Source organism: Mastigoproctus giganteus, chromosome 13, assembly GCF_048544385.1.
Source record: "Mastigoproctus giganteus isolate SK-2022 chromosome 13, ASM4854438v1, whole genome shotgun sequence".
NCBI classification, from domain to species: Eukaryota; Metazoa; Arthropoda; class Arachnida; order Uropygi; family Thelyphonidae; genus Mastigoproctus; species Mastigoproctus giganteus.
The window spans coordinates 135,190,574-135,207,091 of record NC_143587.1 but is presented as its reverse complement, the minus strand read 5'-3'; the positions used below and the strand labels follow the sequence as shown (position 1 = coordinate 135,207,091).

Here is a 16,518-nt window from a genome sequence, read left to right as displayed (position 1 = left end):
TTGAAAAAATTAAGCCTTTCTTGGTAACAGTATTACCCCTTTGTTACCTGCACCAATCTCGCTGCCCTTCTCTGTATCTGTTCCAGCAGCTCTTCATCCTTCCTAAAGATGTGGCCTGACCATTGTTTATACAATGGGATAATCACCTCTTTATCCCTGCTAGCAAAATTCCTGTATATCACTTACAAAAACCCATGAGCTCTCCTGGTGGCACATCTGCACTGCTCAGAGAACTTCATATCTGACTACACAATTAACCCCAAGTCATCTTCATTTTCCATAACCCTGAGAGTAGTACCACACAGTTGGTACGTTACTCTGGGATTACTGTTACCCATATGCAGTAGTTTGCATTTGTCAATGTTAAACTTCATTTGCCATTTCTGAGCTCATCTGCCTAATTTTTCTAGATCTTGTTGCAGCAGCATACTTTAATAATTACTGTTCTTAACCACCCTGCCAACCCTTGAATCTTAGACATTAAGCCCAATATAGCTTCATCAATATCATTAATAAATATAGAAAACAACGATGGGTCCAGCACTGATTCCTCTCAGGCTCCAGTAATAACAGTCCACGAAGAGCAGTGTCCATTGATAATCACTCTCGGTCCTCTCACACCCATCTCTTTATCCATAGTAGTAACTTGCCCGTAATGGTACACTTTTCCAATTTGTATAGCAGTGTTTTATGTGTAATATTATCAAAATCTTTCCTGAAATCCAACTATATGATATCAAAATTATTTTTTGCACCCAGTTTCTTTGTTATGACATTGGTGTCCAAAATTTAAGGACCAGTCAGGTTTTCACCTGTAGCTTCTCATAGAGTGGCCTGGACATGGGAAATGCATACAAAGGAACCTCGTGAGGTACAGAAATGATGAAAGAAACAACACCGACACAACAACAAAAACAAAACAGAACAGAGGGACTTTATTTAAAAATGGCAACATAGCACTGGCTGCCATGATACAGATGCATCACTGCCAAAGATAGAACAAAGGGAAGAGGTTGTCCCCAGTAGGAGCCAGACATTAGGAGTGGCCATATCGATGCAGGTTTTGCACAGCCTGTCCATACTTAGAACAATATTGTTGATAAGTTCTTCTGGTAACATCATCCATTCCTCTGGCAGCACCATCTTTTCAGTTGGTGAACATTTTCTGGTGGGTGTGGAAGTGCCGCTATGCATCTCATATGTGTTTGATGAGATTTAGATTGGCAGAACGGGCAGGCCAATCCATACGAACAATGTCTTCACTTTCCAAAAGCATATCAACAGCTGCAGTGCAATGGGGTGTGGCGTTATCATCCATAAACACGAACTGGGAAAATGGCACCTCGGAATAGATGCACACAGGGAAGAATTACCTCAGTACAGTAGCATACAGTACCGCCTTCCAGTATCTGGAGTTGTGTACATCCATCCAAGATAACTCTTCCCCAGACGAGAACACCCTGACCGCCATATCGATCTCTTTCAGTTATGTTTGCTGGGTGATACAGTGTGCCAACCTCTTGCCAGATTAGCTGATGTCCAGAATCGCTGCTGAGACTGAATCTACTCTCATCAGTAAAGAGTACTTTACCCCATCACTGCTGTCCAGTCCTTGTGTTCGACGCACCACTGTAAACGGTGTCTCCGATGGGCAGGTGTTAAAGGGGCAGAGCATACTGGCTGTCGGGCAAACAGTCCACCTTTGTGGAGTTGCCTGGCCACAGTAAACCACGATATCCTGCATCCCTGTGCAGCTGGTTTGCAATGGATCCCACTGTCTGGTGTCGGTCCCTCTTGACCTGTAGGAGTATATAGAGGTCATCATTGGGTGTTCTTTTTCATGGATGATTACCACTGGTCCTTTGAACAGCAATACCTATCATTCTGAAGGCAGACCACGCACGTGAAATGATGCTATGGGCGATACTGAACTCTGCAGCCACACTCCTTGAACTTCGACCTTTCCAATTATTCGACCCCAGGTAAAGTCATCCAGATGTTGTCTACTGGCCATTTCGTTGTCTTTAGCACTGTATGAAACCAATCAAATGTCTGTAACAATCGTGCTCACTATTCGGTAATTTTCACTTAACTGCTGCGTTAATCTGTTTATGTGAGCACTTTCATCATGATTCAAATTTTTGCACGTGCATCAGCTTTCTACTGAACAGCCACAGTTATGCATATCGCCACAAGCTGTTTCATTTGATTTTGTGGCAACCTTTAGAAATAGTGTTGGTTCTTAAGTTTTGCACAACAGTGAACATCATAGTATCCAATCAAATAGATCAGACAAAATCTGGCCCCCTTAGCAAAGCCATGCTGTGACTGAAGAATAACTGGACTCCTGTCTAGATGTTCCTGCATTACTTCTTTAACCAGTGGCAACATTATTTTTTTTATTCCTGCAATATAAGTTAAGCTAATAGGTTTGCAATTACTCATGTTCCCCCCCTTTCATTCTTTCATCCCCTTAGTGAATTTTGGATACATTCACACATCTCCAGTCGCCATATTGCCACAAGCTGTTTCATTTGATTTTGTGGCAACCTTTAGAAATAGTGTTGGTTCTTAAGTTTTGCACAACAGTGAACATCATAGTATCCAATCAAATAGATCAGACAAAATCTGGCCCCCTTAGCAAAGCCATGCTGTGACTGAAGAATAACTGGACTCCTGTCTAGATGTTCCTGCATTACTTCTTTAACCAGTGGCAACATTATTTTTTTTATTCCTGGAATAGAAGTTAAGCTAATAGGCTTGCAATTACTCATGATCCCCCCTTTCATTCTTTGATCCCCTTAGTGAATTTTGGATACATTCACACATCTCCAGTCCACAGGGACCTGCCCTGCATCCAAAGATGTTCTTATAATCATGGTTAAGGGTTTGATTACCTCCTTTGTTGCCTCCCTTAATGTAAAAGCTTCTGGCATCTACTTTTCTAAGGAATTCCTCATATGTGAGTATATATTGCAAAATACCTATTCAGTTTGTCAGCAACCTGAGCAGGATCATTAACAATTAGACCATTGATATCAAGTCGACCAATGTAATTCAACCCCTTCCTTTTAATGTTTACATAATTACAGAATATTAGCATTAGCATTAGAAGACGCATATGATGCAAGAAAGCAAGCTTATGCAGCGGCAGCCAAAAAAAAAACCCCACTTCCACTTCACCCCTCCGTTCGTTCGAAATACCTGTCCAGCCGAGCCTTAAATTTATTTAGGATATCAACTTCCACGACAAGGGATGGAAGTCTGTTCCACCTACCAACTACTCGCTGGCTAAAGACAAATTTCCGCACGTATATCCTACATCTGTCTTTCCTCAATTTGAATTTATGCCCTCTCAGGTGATTATCCTGAGCAAGAGGAAGAATCCCATCAGCATTGAGCATGCTCAAACCATTCAAGGCTTTATACACCTCTATCAGATCACCTTGCTGGTGCCTTGTCTCCAGACACTGTAATTTGCAAAACTTAAGCCTTTCTTCGTAAGAGCACCCCTTTGTTCCATTCACTGATCTTGGTGCCCTTCTCTGTACTCGTTCCAGCATCTCTATATCCTTCTTGAAATGAGGCCTCCAGACCTGTATACAGTACTCTAGGTGTGGTCTGACCATTGCCTTATACAAGGGAATAATCACTTCCTTATCCCTGCTAGAAAAATTCCTGTATATCATTGACAAGACACCATGAGCTACTCTTGCAGACCGTCTGCACTGCTCATAGAACTTCATATCTACCTGCACAATTACCCCCAGGTCCTTTTCATTCTCTACCTGTCAGTGTAGTACCACAGAGTTGATATGTTGCTCTGGGGGTTGCTGTTTCCCATATGTAGTACTTTACATTTGTCAATGTTAAACTTCATTTGCCACCTCTCAGCCCATCTACTCAACCTTTCCAGATCCTGTTACAGCAGCATAGTATCAGTAGTGTACTTGACAACCCTGCCAACCTTTGTATCGTCTGCAAACTTGGACATTAAGCTTGATATACAATCATCAATATCATTTATAATTACAGAAAACAATAATGGACCAACACTGAACCCCGAGGGACTCCACTAATAACATTAGTCCACGATGAGCAGTGTCCATTGATTACCACTCTCTGTCTTCTCCCCCTCAACCACCCCTTTATCCATAGCAGCAATTTGCCTCCAATGTCACACTGCTCCAATTTGTGCAGGAGTCTTCCATGTGCAACAGTATCAAAAGCCTTTCTAAGATCCAAGTATATAATATAAAAGTTATTCCCTGCATCCAGTTCTTTTGTGACTGCATCATAAGTGGATGTCAGATGAACTAATGAGACATATGGCAGAGAAGAAAAATGCATGGGATACATACAAATTAACACGTCACACAGAAGCCTATGATAGATACAAGTTGATCTGTAAACAAGTTACAAAGGAGGTTAGGCAGGCAAAGGCAGATTACGAGAAATCTTTGGCAGGGGATGCAAAGAAAAACAGCAAAGAGTTCTTTACTTATGTAAACTCTAGAAGGAAGGGGATGAATCAGATTGGTCCACTTGATATCGATGGGTCAACTGTTGATGATCCTGCTCAGGTAGTTAATAAACTAAATGAATATTTCACATCGACATTCACACATGAGGAGTTATTCAGCGAGGGGAATGCCAGAGGTGTATTCAACTCTGGCAGCACGCTGAATTATCTTGTAATAACTGAGAGTAAAGTGGAGGAGAAATTATTGAAGATAAATACAAGAAAGGCACCTGGGGTGGATGGGATCTATCCAGTTATATTGGCAGCAAAGGAAGTAAGCAAACCCTTAGCCATAATTATGAGAGCTTCCTCAGACTCAGGGGAAGTACCCACGGACGGGAGATGTGCAAATGTGACCCCAATTCACAAAGGAGGATCAAAGGGCGACACAAGTAATTATAGACCTGTTAGTTTAACTTTTGTTCCCGGAAAATTAATGGAGGCACTGGTTAAAGAAGCACTGTAGGATCATCTAGACAAGATTTCAGTTATAGCTCAGATACAGCATGGTTTTGTTAAGGGAAAGTCTTGCCTGACCAATTTGATTGAATACTATGATGCAATCACAAAAGAACTGGATGCAGGGAATAACTTTGATATTAGTAACGAATGGGGCTGGTGTACTGGGGTCCATGGTTTATAATAACATACACGTATAAGTTATAAATCCAGTTTAATGTAAGAATACAAATATATACTAACAGTAGCTTTTGAGACGCGTATCTCTTCATCAACTGACATTTAAATACAAAAATACAACGGATAAGTGCAATGAGCTGAGTGAGGCAAGTTAATCATGCGTCGTTGTTGCACGGACGTGCGCTGCTTGTGACTCCACTGATCATCTAGCATTAAAACGGTTGTCTCTAGGATGGGATGTAGACGTATGCCTTTCTGGCGATTTAATGCCTTTGGATTGTTTACTATGTTGAGTGACTCTATCCATAGACGGTGGCGAAAGTGTCGTGAGTGGTCTACTATTTCAAAGTTGCGTTTGGGGTCAAGATCGTGGTTGGTGGCCCAAAAATGTTCCGTGACCGTGGACTGGTCAGTTTCGGCAAGCCGGATTGCTCTGTCGTGTTCCGTAAGGCGATCTTGGAGACGCATTGATGTTTCTCCTATGTACCAACTGTTACAGTCTCTACAGGTGATGCGATATACTACATTGCTGCGTAAGACAGGTGTGACAGGGGTCTTAACGCTGGAGACAAGCGAACGTAGATTCCTGCAGGGCAATTGCACACATTTGATGTTGTAATTTCTAAGGACCTTCGAGATCCGTCCTGACAAGCCTGGATAATAGGGAATGTAGGCGGACGATATACCGACTTGGTTCGGTGGTCTTGGGTTGGATGTGAGTTCTTCTGCCTGTAATAGGCATCTGCTTAGCACATGGGATGGATAACCACATTTGGTTAGGTCTGCCTTCACACGGGAGATCTCGTTATGCCTAATTGTATCAGTGCTGGAATGGCTCCAAGCCCTGGAGAATAGGGTGCGGGCAGTGCTATTGAGATGGCTTGGTGCGTGGCCGGATCTGTAGTTAGTGAATTGACCGCACCACATAGGTTTGCGGTATACTGAAGTCTCGTGATGCACTAGGATGTCCAAGAATGGAAGCGTACCGTTCACTTCTGACTCTATGGTAAACTTGATGAAATTAGATAGGGAGTTGAGGTATTCCAGTAGTGCAGTTTCAGAGCCACGTGGTATTACGGTAAAAATATCGTCAACGTATCTACAACATGTTGTAATAGGTGTAGGTGGGTTCCGGTGTATCTGCTCCTCCAGATCTTCCATGGCAATGTTGGCTACTTCGGAACTGTCAGGGACACACATAGCAGTGCTATGTACCTGCTGGCAGACTGAATCCTCAAAACTGAAGATGCTGCTTGATAAGCATAGGTTGAGGGCGGTACAGATGTCATCAGTGGATAGTGATGTCCTGGATTGGAGGCTTAAGTCGTTCTTGAGGAGCCTTCTGGCGCAGTGCACGGCCTGTTGGAAGGGAATTAAAGTGAATAAAGAAATCACATCAAATGATGCCATGACAGTGTTGTCAGGGATTGAAAGGTCCTTAATGAGGTGGATGAATTCACTGCTATTTTTAACGGTGTGCGAGGTATTACCTATAAGAGGTGAGAGGAGGCGCGTGATATGCTTGGACAGTTCATACGTTGGGGCACTGCAGCACGACACTATTGGTCTGATGGGAATACCTGGTTTGTGGATCTTTGGTAATCCATAGAATTGCGGTAGTTGGCAGCCAGTAGTACGTAGAAGACGCTGAGTTGTAGTCGAGATCTTCTTATCTTTAAACCATGTGTGGACGAGTTTATTGACATGTGTCTCTAGACGTTTCAAGACCTTAATGGGTGGATCAGATAGAGGTTAATATACGTTTGGGTCTAGTAGTAGGGTCAGGGCTTTCTCTTGGTAGGTTGATCGGTCTAACACAACGGTCCGGCGCCCTTTATCTGCAGGAAATACGACGATGGAGTTGTCTTTTCTTATAGATGATAGGGCGGCATGTTGACGATGGTTAAGGTTTGAGTAAGTTTTTCGAGTACTGCAGAGGATTGCGGCAGTCCTGAAACAGATCTCGTTGGCAGTTTCTTCGGGAAGGTTGGAAATACTGGCTTCTATACCCATAGCGAGCTGTGTGAATGGAGGTTTGGATGGTATGACGGCAAATTTCATGCCAACAAAACTGCCAACGACATCCGTTTCAGGACTGCCGCAATCCTCTGCAGCACTCGAAAAACTTACTCAAACCTTAACCATTGTCAACATGCCGCCCTATCATCTATAAGGAAAGACAACTCCATTGTCGTAATTCCTGTGGATAAAGGGTGCCGGACCGTTGTGTTAGACCGATCAACCTACCGAGAGAAGGCCCTGACCCTACTACTAGACCCAAACGTATATGAACCTCTATCTGATCCACCCATTAAGGTCTTGAAACGTCTAGAGCACATGTCAATAAACTCGTCCACACATGGTTTAAAGATAAGAAGATCTCGACTACAACTCAGCGTCTTCTACGTACTACTGGCTGCCAACTACCGCAATTCTATGGATTACCAAAGATCCACAAACCAGGTATTCCCATCAGACCAATAGTGTCGTGCTGCAGTGCCCCAACGTATGAACTGCCCAAGCATATCGCACGCCTCCTCTCACCTCTTATAGGTAATACCTTGCACACCATTAAAAATAGCAGTGAATTCATCCACCTCATTAAGGACCTTTCAATCCCTGACAACACTGTCATGGCATCATTTGATGTGATTTCTTTATTCACTTCAATTCCCATCCAACAGGCCATGCACTGTGCCAGAAGGCTCCTCGAGAACGACTTAAGCCTTGAATTCAGGACATCACTATCCACTGATGACATCTGTACCGCCCTCAACCTATGCTTATCAAGCAGCATCTTCAGTTTTGAGGATTCAGTCTACCAGCAGGTACATAGCACTGCTATGGGTGCCCCTGTCAGTTCCGTAGTAGCCAACATTGCCATGGAAGATCTGGAGGAGCAGATACACCAGAACCCACCTACACCTATTACAACATGGTGTAGATATGTTGACAATATTTTTACCGTAATACCACGTGGTTCTGAAACTGCACTACTGGAATACCTCAACTCCCTATCTAATTTCATCAAGTTTACCATAGAGTCAGAGGTGAATGGTACGCTACCGCTCCTGGACGTCCAAGAGCATCACGTAGGCCCACATCTAGAGACTTCAGTATACCGCAAACCTATGTGGTGCGGTCAATTCACTAACTACAGATCCGGCCACGCACCAAGCCATCTCAATAGCACTGCCCGCACCCTATTCTCCAGGGCTTGGAGCCATTCCAGCACTGATACAATTAGGCGTAACGAGATCTCCCGTGTGAAGGCGGACCTAACCAAATGTGGTTATCCATCCCATGTGCTAAGCAGATGCCTATTACAGGCAGAAGAACTCACATCCAACCCAAGACCACCGAACCAAGTCGGTATTTCGTCCACCTACATTCCCTATTATCCAGGCGTGTCAGGACGGATCTCGAAGGTCCTTAGAAATTACAACATCAAATGTGTGCAATTACCCTGCAGGAACCTACGTTCAATTGTCTCCAGCGTGAAGACCCCTGTCACACCTGTCTTATGCAGCAATGTAGTATATCGCATCACCTGTAGAGACTGTAACAGTTGGTACATAGGAGAAACATCAAGGTGTCTCCAAGATCGCCTTACGGAACACGACAGAGCAATCCGGCTTGCCGAAATTGACCAGTCCGCGGCCGCGGAACATTTTTGGGCCACCAACCACGATCTTGACCTCAAACGCGACTTTGAAATAGTAGACCACTCACAACACTTTTGCCACCGTCTATGGCTAGAGTCACTCAACTTAAAAACAATCCAAGGGCATTAAATTGCCAGAAAGGCATACGTCTACACCCCATCCTAGAGACAACCGTTTTAATGCTGGTCGATGATCAGTGGAGTAGAAAGCAGCGCACGTCCGTGCAACAACAATGACGAATGATAAACGTGCCTCACTCAGCTCATTGCACTTATCCGTTGTATTTTTGTATTTAAATGTCAGTTGATGAAGAGAGAAGCATCTCGAAAGCTACTGTTAGTATATATTTGTATTCTTACATGAAATTGGATTTATAACTTATACGTGTATGTTATTATAAACTTTGATACTATATATTTGGATCTTAGAAAGGCTTTTGATACTGTTGCACATGGAAGACTGCTGCACAAATTGGAGCAGTGTGGCAATGGAGGCAAATTGCTGCTATGGATAAAGGGGTGGTTGAGGGGGAGAAGACAGAGAGTGGTAATCAATGGACACTGCTCATTGTGGACTAATGTTATTAGTGGAGTCCTCAGGGTTCAGTATTGGGTCCATTATTGTTTTCTGTATTTAAAAATGATATTGATGATAGTATATCAAGCTTAATGTCCAAGTTTGCAGACGATACGAAGGTTGGCATTGTTGTCAAAGACACTACTGACACTATGCTACTGCAACAGGATCTGGAAAGGTTGAGCAGATGGGCTGAGAGGTGGCAAATGAAGTTTAACATTGACAAATGTAAAGTACTACATATGGGAAACAGCAACCCCAGAGCAACGTATCAACTCTGTGGTACTACACTGACAGTGGTAGAGAATGAAAGGGACCTGGGAGTGGTTGTGCAGGCAGATATGAAGTTTTCTGAGCAGTGCAGACGGGCTGCAAGAGTAGCTCATGGTGTATTGTCAATGATATATAGGAATTTTTTTAGCAGGGATAAGGAGGTGATGATGCCCTTGTATAAGGCAATGGTCAGGCCATACCTAGAGTACTGTAAACAGGTCTGGAGGCCTCATTTCGAGAAGGATGTAGAGCTGCTGGAATGAGTACAGAGAAGGGCAACAAGATTAGGTGAATGGAACAAAGGGGGTTGCTGTTACGAAGAAAGGCTTAAGTTTTGCAAATTAGTGTCTGGAGACTAGACACCAGCGAGGTGATCTGATAGAGGTGTATAAAGCCTTGAATGGTTTGAGCATGCTCAATGCTGATGGGATTCTTCCTCTTGCTCAGAATAATCACCTGAGAGGGCATAAATTCAAATTGAGGAAAGACAGATGTAGGATAGACGTGAGGAAATTTTCCTTTAGCCAGCAGGTGGTTGGTTGGTGGAACAGACTTCCATCCCTTGTCATGGAAGTTGATAGCCTAAATAAGTTTAAGGCTCAGCTGGACATGTATTTCGAACGAAGAGAGGGGTGAAGTGGAAGTGGTTATTTTTATTTATTTATTTATTTTATTTTTTTGGCTGATTCTGCATAAGCTTGCTTTCATGCATCAAATGCCTCTACTAATGCTAATGGTAATAGTATCCAATCAAATTGGTCAGGCAAGACTTCCCCTTAACAAAACCATGCTGTGTCTGAGCTATAACTGAAGTCTTGTCTAGATGATCCTGCAGTGCTTCTTTAACCAGTGCCGCCATTAATTTTCTTGGAACAGAAGTTAAACTCACAGGTCTATAATTACTTGTGCCAGCGTTTGATCCTCCTTTGTGAATTGGGGTCGCATTTGCACACCTCCAGTCTATGAGTTCCTCCCCTGAGTCCAAAGAAGCTCTCATAATTATGGCTAAGGGTTTTCTTACTTCCTTTGCTGCCTCCTTTAATATAACTGGATAGATCCCATCCACCCACCAGGTGCATTTCTTGTGTTTATCTTCAAAAATTTTTCCTCCACTTTACTCTCAGTTATTACAAGCTTCTCTAGCTTACAGCCAGAGTTGAATACACCTCTGGCATTCCCCTTGCTGAATAACTCCTCATGTGTGAATGTCGATGCAAAATATTCATTTAGTTTGTTAGCTACCTTAGCAGGATCATCAACAGTTGACCCATCGATATCAAGTGGACCAATCTGATTCATCCCCTTCCTTCTAGAGTTTACATAAGTAAAGAACCCTTTGCTGTTTTTCTTTGCATCCCTTGCCAAAGATTTCTCGTAATCTGCCTTTGCCTGCCTAACCTCCTTTGTAACTTGGTTACAGATCAACTTGTATCTATCATAGGCTTCTGTGTGACGTGTTAATTTGTATGTATCCCATGCATTTTTCTTCTCTGCCATATATCTCATTAGTTCATCTGACATCCATTTAGGCCTAAACCCTGAACAATATTTCTTAGTTGGTATGTAAAGCCTAGTAGCTTCCAAGATAAGTTCTTTGAATGCTTCCCATTACCTGTTGGTAACATCATCAGTTAGTCCCACCGTATAGAATTTAAGTACTGTCTCAGACCACCATAGTCGCCTTTACGAAAGCAAAAACACTTCCCTTTATCTCTGATGGTAGTTACCTCTTTGAGTAAATCCCACTTCAGCACACTGTGATCACTGCCACCTAGTGGTTCCTTTATCAGCAGATTCTTAATGTATGAAGAATCACTACTGATAATCAAATCAAGAGTATTACTCCCTCTAGTTGCCTCCCGAACATGCTGATGTAGAAAACAATCATCCAATAAAACCACAAAAGCTTTGCTAGTGTGTGAGTGACCAACCCACAAATTCCAGTCAATATCTGGGAAATTAAAATCCCCCATTATAAGACTCTCTGATGTACTGGCCCACTCTATTTCCCTGTACAGTTTCTTATTATACTCATCAGAGTCATTAGGCCAATAGCACACTCCTACTCTCAATTTTGATCTCCCAATGCTTATGTCACACCAAACTGACTCGACATTGCACTGTCCAGCGATGTCGACTGGCTTCACTTCCTTGGATTTTATGTGTTTCTTAACTAATAGCATAACTCCTCCCCCCTTTCTATCCTGTCTATCCTTTCTGTAGACGTTGTACTCCCCAAATTCCAGTTCTGCATTTCTTATATCTGTGTGACACCACTTCTCTGATATCCCAACAATATCTGCCTTTGATGTTTTGAGCAATACCTCAAATTCATCAAATTTATTTACTAAACTCCTAGCATTGGTGTACACGCAAGTATACATGCACCTGTTTCTATTCTTAGCTACCCTAACACAACCCATGTGTTTACTTGTACTGCAATGACTCTCCACAGTCTCAGAAATATCCTGCATCTTGTTTTGCCGGCTGCTCCTCATTCCAATAGAAGCAGTGCAAGAATCTCTTTCACCTCTGCTAGTGGCTGCTGTTAATCTATTAGTCTTTGTCTCCCCCCAAGCTAGCAGCTTTCCGACCCACCTAACACTGCTTCGTGTGAGGTGGGTCTGAAAACTTTGTGAGACAGTGTTTTAAATTAAAGTCAAAAGTATATGTATGAGGTGTGAGCACAAATATTTAATGTAATAAAATTGCTCACGAGAAAGATTTTAATCAATAAGTATAAGTAAATTAAAAATTAATTTTTAAAAAGACAATATACCAAAAATTTATTAATTTAAATCACTGCAGTAATTAAGCAGTATGATGATGCTGTTCTTTGCATATTCTGTATACTTTTATATGGTTGGTTACAATGCAGTATGACAGTTATAACTATAGCGGATATTAAAAATAAATTCATTTTATTGATTTATTTGTTTGGAATAATGTATACACTACAGTTATAAAAACACTAGTTCAGCTGTGCAGAAACAAAAATTCCAATACGGAATAATTACTATAATATCTCATACTGTGAAATCCTTCATAACAAGTTGCCTAGTCTTGCATTTTTGAAGAGTGTGCTGAAGACTGTTATTTTCAGTTTATTGCTACTACCCAATGCCAGCTCAAAAATTTGTGGGGCCCTGTTCTAGAATTAGTTACGGGACCCTGGGGGTCCTGCAAAACTTATACGGGGTGTTTTTGTAATAGTGATTTTTTTAATTTTTCAAATTTTACAGTAACGTAGAAATAATTAAATAATTTTATATTATACTGAACAAAAATTTTAAATACAAATAATATTTAATACATTAATCAATAATATTGTTTTGATCATTTGAGCATGGGGCCCTGTTCAACAGAACCGGATGAACATGCTTGTGGCCGGCACTGCCGCTACCCAGATAGCACCATTTCAGAAATTTCTGTTCTCTTCAGTGGATAGGTTTTGCTAATTTTGCTTGCTTTCTTCATGAGTTTACTGCATATTTCAATTATGCCTTTGGGCACTATCCAATATATATTAGTAAATTTCCAGAGTTGGATGCCTAAAAATGGCCAAAAGTGCATCATGTTAAATTCTCCATCTTTTGGCATCTCTCATATTGCGAAAATATTCACTTTTAGGTTGGCTACGCTTATACTCACAGTGGAGTATAAGAGTAGTCCATAAGCACTGGAGGCTATTTTCTTCTGTGTTTATGATAACACACAATGCTCACCAATCAATTTTTACAGAAATCTGAATCTTCTGCTTTCATGTTTGCATGAAGAGTATATGGCTGAATGTGAATAAAATATAGAAGGCTGTTTCATTTGTTTACATTACATCATGACATTCAGGAGGTTTCTCTTGAAAGAGTTCCAAATTAATTTTTCAATAAATCAAATGGGATTATTATATAATAAAAAATTCTTAAAAAATAACTATTGCAGTTATGAACTTGAAGTTTTATATTTGCATTGCACACAATACCGTTTACATTTAATGAAGAAATAATGAAAACATTCGCATGCGACTATGTTCTAATCTAGAAAGTTGTATTTTTAAAATCCGTTGATTTTCTTGTCCTCCCATTTTTGACAGTGGTTTAGTTAGGCCAGGCTGACAGCAGAGGCTGAAGATAAAGATAACTTTTTGAATTTTCTGTTGTCATCCAATATTTACTAGTGTTCTTCATTCAAAACACTTCCTTACAATAGATGCTTCTTCTGAATGAAAACAGAGAAAGAAATATAATTTTTTAATGCTGTGAATTCTGATGGAAGTTCAGATCCTTCATAATGAGTTGGACTGTGGGAATAGGAGTTAATAGGGAAGGCATTTTGGCATGATTACTATTTCACTTAAACTGCATTATCACAGTGACAGTTATATTTTCTGAACTTCCGTCCCTTGTTGTGGAAGTTGATAGCCTAAATAAATTTAAGGCTCAGCTGGGTAGGTATTTCGAACGAACGGAAGGGTGAAGTGGAAGTGTTTTTTACCATTGGATGAGGGGGAGGGACTTCAGACCTCTTTGCATATCACTGGTTGCTGATTTCCCAATTCTATTAGAATATGGATGGAGATGTTTTCAGGCTTTGATATGGTACTAAACTTCTCCATACGTTCCAAAATAGTAGTGAGATTGCACTGCCATACCAAAATGAACAAAAAATTAGTCTAACACATGTAATGTCCATCTGTTCACAACAGATACTTCTGAATACAAACAAGAGATAGAAATACAATTTTCTTTAGTGTTGAGAATTCTGAGGGAAGATGAGATCAAGAGGGTTGTAAGGATAGCAGTTGCCAGGCATGGAAGTTTGGTCTATTACTGTTTCCTATAAACAACTTCACCAAAGTTATTGTTACATTTTCAGAATCTGAATACTGATCCTGTTTTTGGCCTTAAGATTATCATTTTCCTTTTATAAGAATATATGAGTTATTTTAAAGTAATTATGCTACTTACCTTGAGGCATGATTCCTAAAATGCTCCATAATTTCTTCTTTGAAAACATCTGGTGGAGTTACCATTAGCTTACTCATTGACTACAGCAGAATAAAGTCAGAAATGTAGCAATTCAATATTTCAAACACGTGGTTAAATTAAAATGAGCAAACAAGTTTTAAAAATATTTAAAAAGCAAGAGGGGACATAAAGAATACCATTGGATGCACATCATAAAAAGGGAAAAGAAAAATAAAGAACATTATACTGCAGTGCTATTTCATACTATACTGATTATATAAAAATATATTTTTTTTTCATATTATATCCACCTCCACACAAAACTTATTTCCAGACCACACTGATATATGCTGTAAGAATTATCCTACTTTACTGATGTATCTCTCTCTCTCTCTCTCTCTTAATTCTGACATTTGTGACATACAAAATGTAGGAATTAAGAATTCCAAAATGAACTCTAACTCTATATAATATGTACTCCTTAACTCTATGTAATAAACCAATTTCCTTAAGTCATTATAGTAGTTTGATTGATTGATTGAGTTTTTATTGGCGCATCAGCAACTAAGGCTATAATGCGCCAAAAACTTGTTATAAAAGGTAAAATTTTCGGTGACCTAAAGAATTAGGTCACTAAGTCCGGGTAAAAAAGCAAGTATAAGTTGTAAAAGACAAATATCAGTAAATAACAATAAGATTTTTTTTTTTTTTTTTTTTTTTTTTAAATATTGGTAAAAAGGTTTACTGATTTTAGAAAATTAAAAATAGCAGACACATGGTCATTGTCAGATAAAATCTGACTGAGTGTATGGGGCTCGGTCAGATGGTTAAAAGCGGTAAAACGAGCATTTCTAAAACTGGTACAATCACATAAAATATGTTCAATGGATAAAATGGTGTCACATTGCTCGCACATAGGACAGTCATCTGCCCTCAGCAGAAAAGAATGTGTAAGATGACTGTGTCCTATGCGGAGACGAGCTAGAACAACTTCCTCCTTACGATTCTTGCGCAGACTAGACTGCCACGGTTCAATTACAGGCTTTATACGATATAATTTATTCGCAGTCTGTCTATTCCACGAATCCTGCCATTGGGAATGTATTTTCTCGTCTATTATTTGCCTGTAGTCTGTATAGGGGACTAACAGGCAGCGGTTTTTATTCGGGATTGCTGATTTGGCTGCGGCGTCAGCCAAATCATTTCCCCTAATCCCAATGTGGCTGGGAATCCAGCAGAAGCGGATGTCATATTCGCGTTCATGGAGAACGTGAATCTTCTGCTGAATGCTAGACAGAACTGGATGAGGATTATACCTCACAGATATTAAAGCCTGTAACAAGCTAAGAGAGTCAGAATATAAAATGAACCGTTGGTATTGGTATTTACTAATATGATCCAAGGCTAACTCTACAGCGTGCAGCTCTGCAGTAAATATGCTGCATTCAGAGGGAATCTGCTCTGATATAGTGCTGTCTGTGAAGACAGCAGCAGATCCCACATATGATTCCGACTTCGAACCGTCTGTGTAGACTGGCGCGAAGTCAGAATATTCAATTCGGTGTGCTGAATGAAGCTGCAGGTAGACAGATGATGGAGTGTCCGACTTTCCCCAGTTTCTAAGCGACAAGTCGCATGCCGGGACACGAGCATGCCAGGGTGGAAAGGGTTGCTTTGATGTTTGGGCAACCTTGTCTACCTTCATATTAAGTTCTTTGAGTAGATCTTGGAAACGAATACCAAAAGGACGATTGGCAGTCTTTCGAGTATTGTATAAATTTTCCCATCGTGGCTCAAAAACGAATGGCCACGTAGGATGGTCTGGCAGGGATTTCAGTTTTAAGGCGTACTTTAGAGACAACTGCTTACGTCGAAGTGA

At 40.8% G+C, this 16,518-nt stretch overlaps 1 protein-coding gene across 1 annotated transcript in view; it reads right to left on the bottom strand.

Moving 5' to 3' along the window:
• Positions 1 to 16,518, bottom strand: part of LOC150076458 ((E3-independent) E2 ubiquitin-conjugating enzyme UBE2O) — a 758,089-nt gene that overhangs the window by 26,289 nt on the left and 715,282 nt on the right. Inside the window, exon 21 of the mRNA XM_090387793.1 lies at positions 14,640 to 14,719. Within this exon, the coding sequence (XP_090243919.1) occupies positions 14,640 to 14,719 (80 nt within the window). The remainder of the gene's footprint in view (positions 1 to 14,639; positions 14,720 to 16,518) is intronic.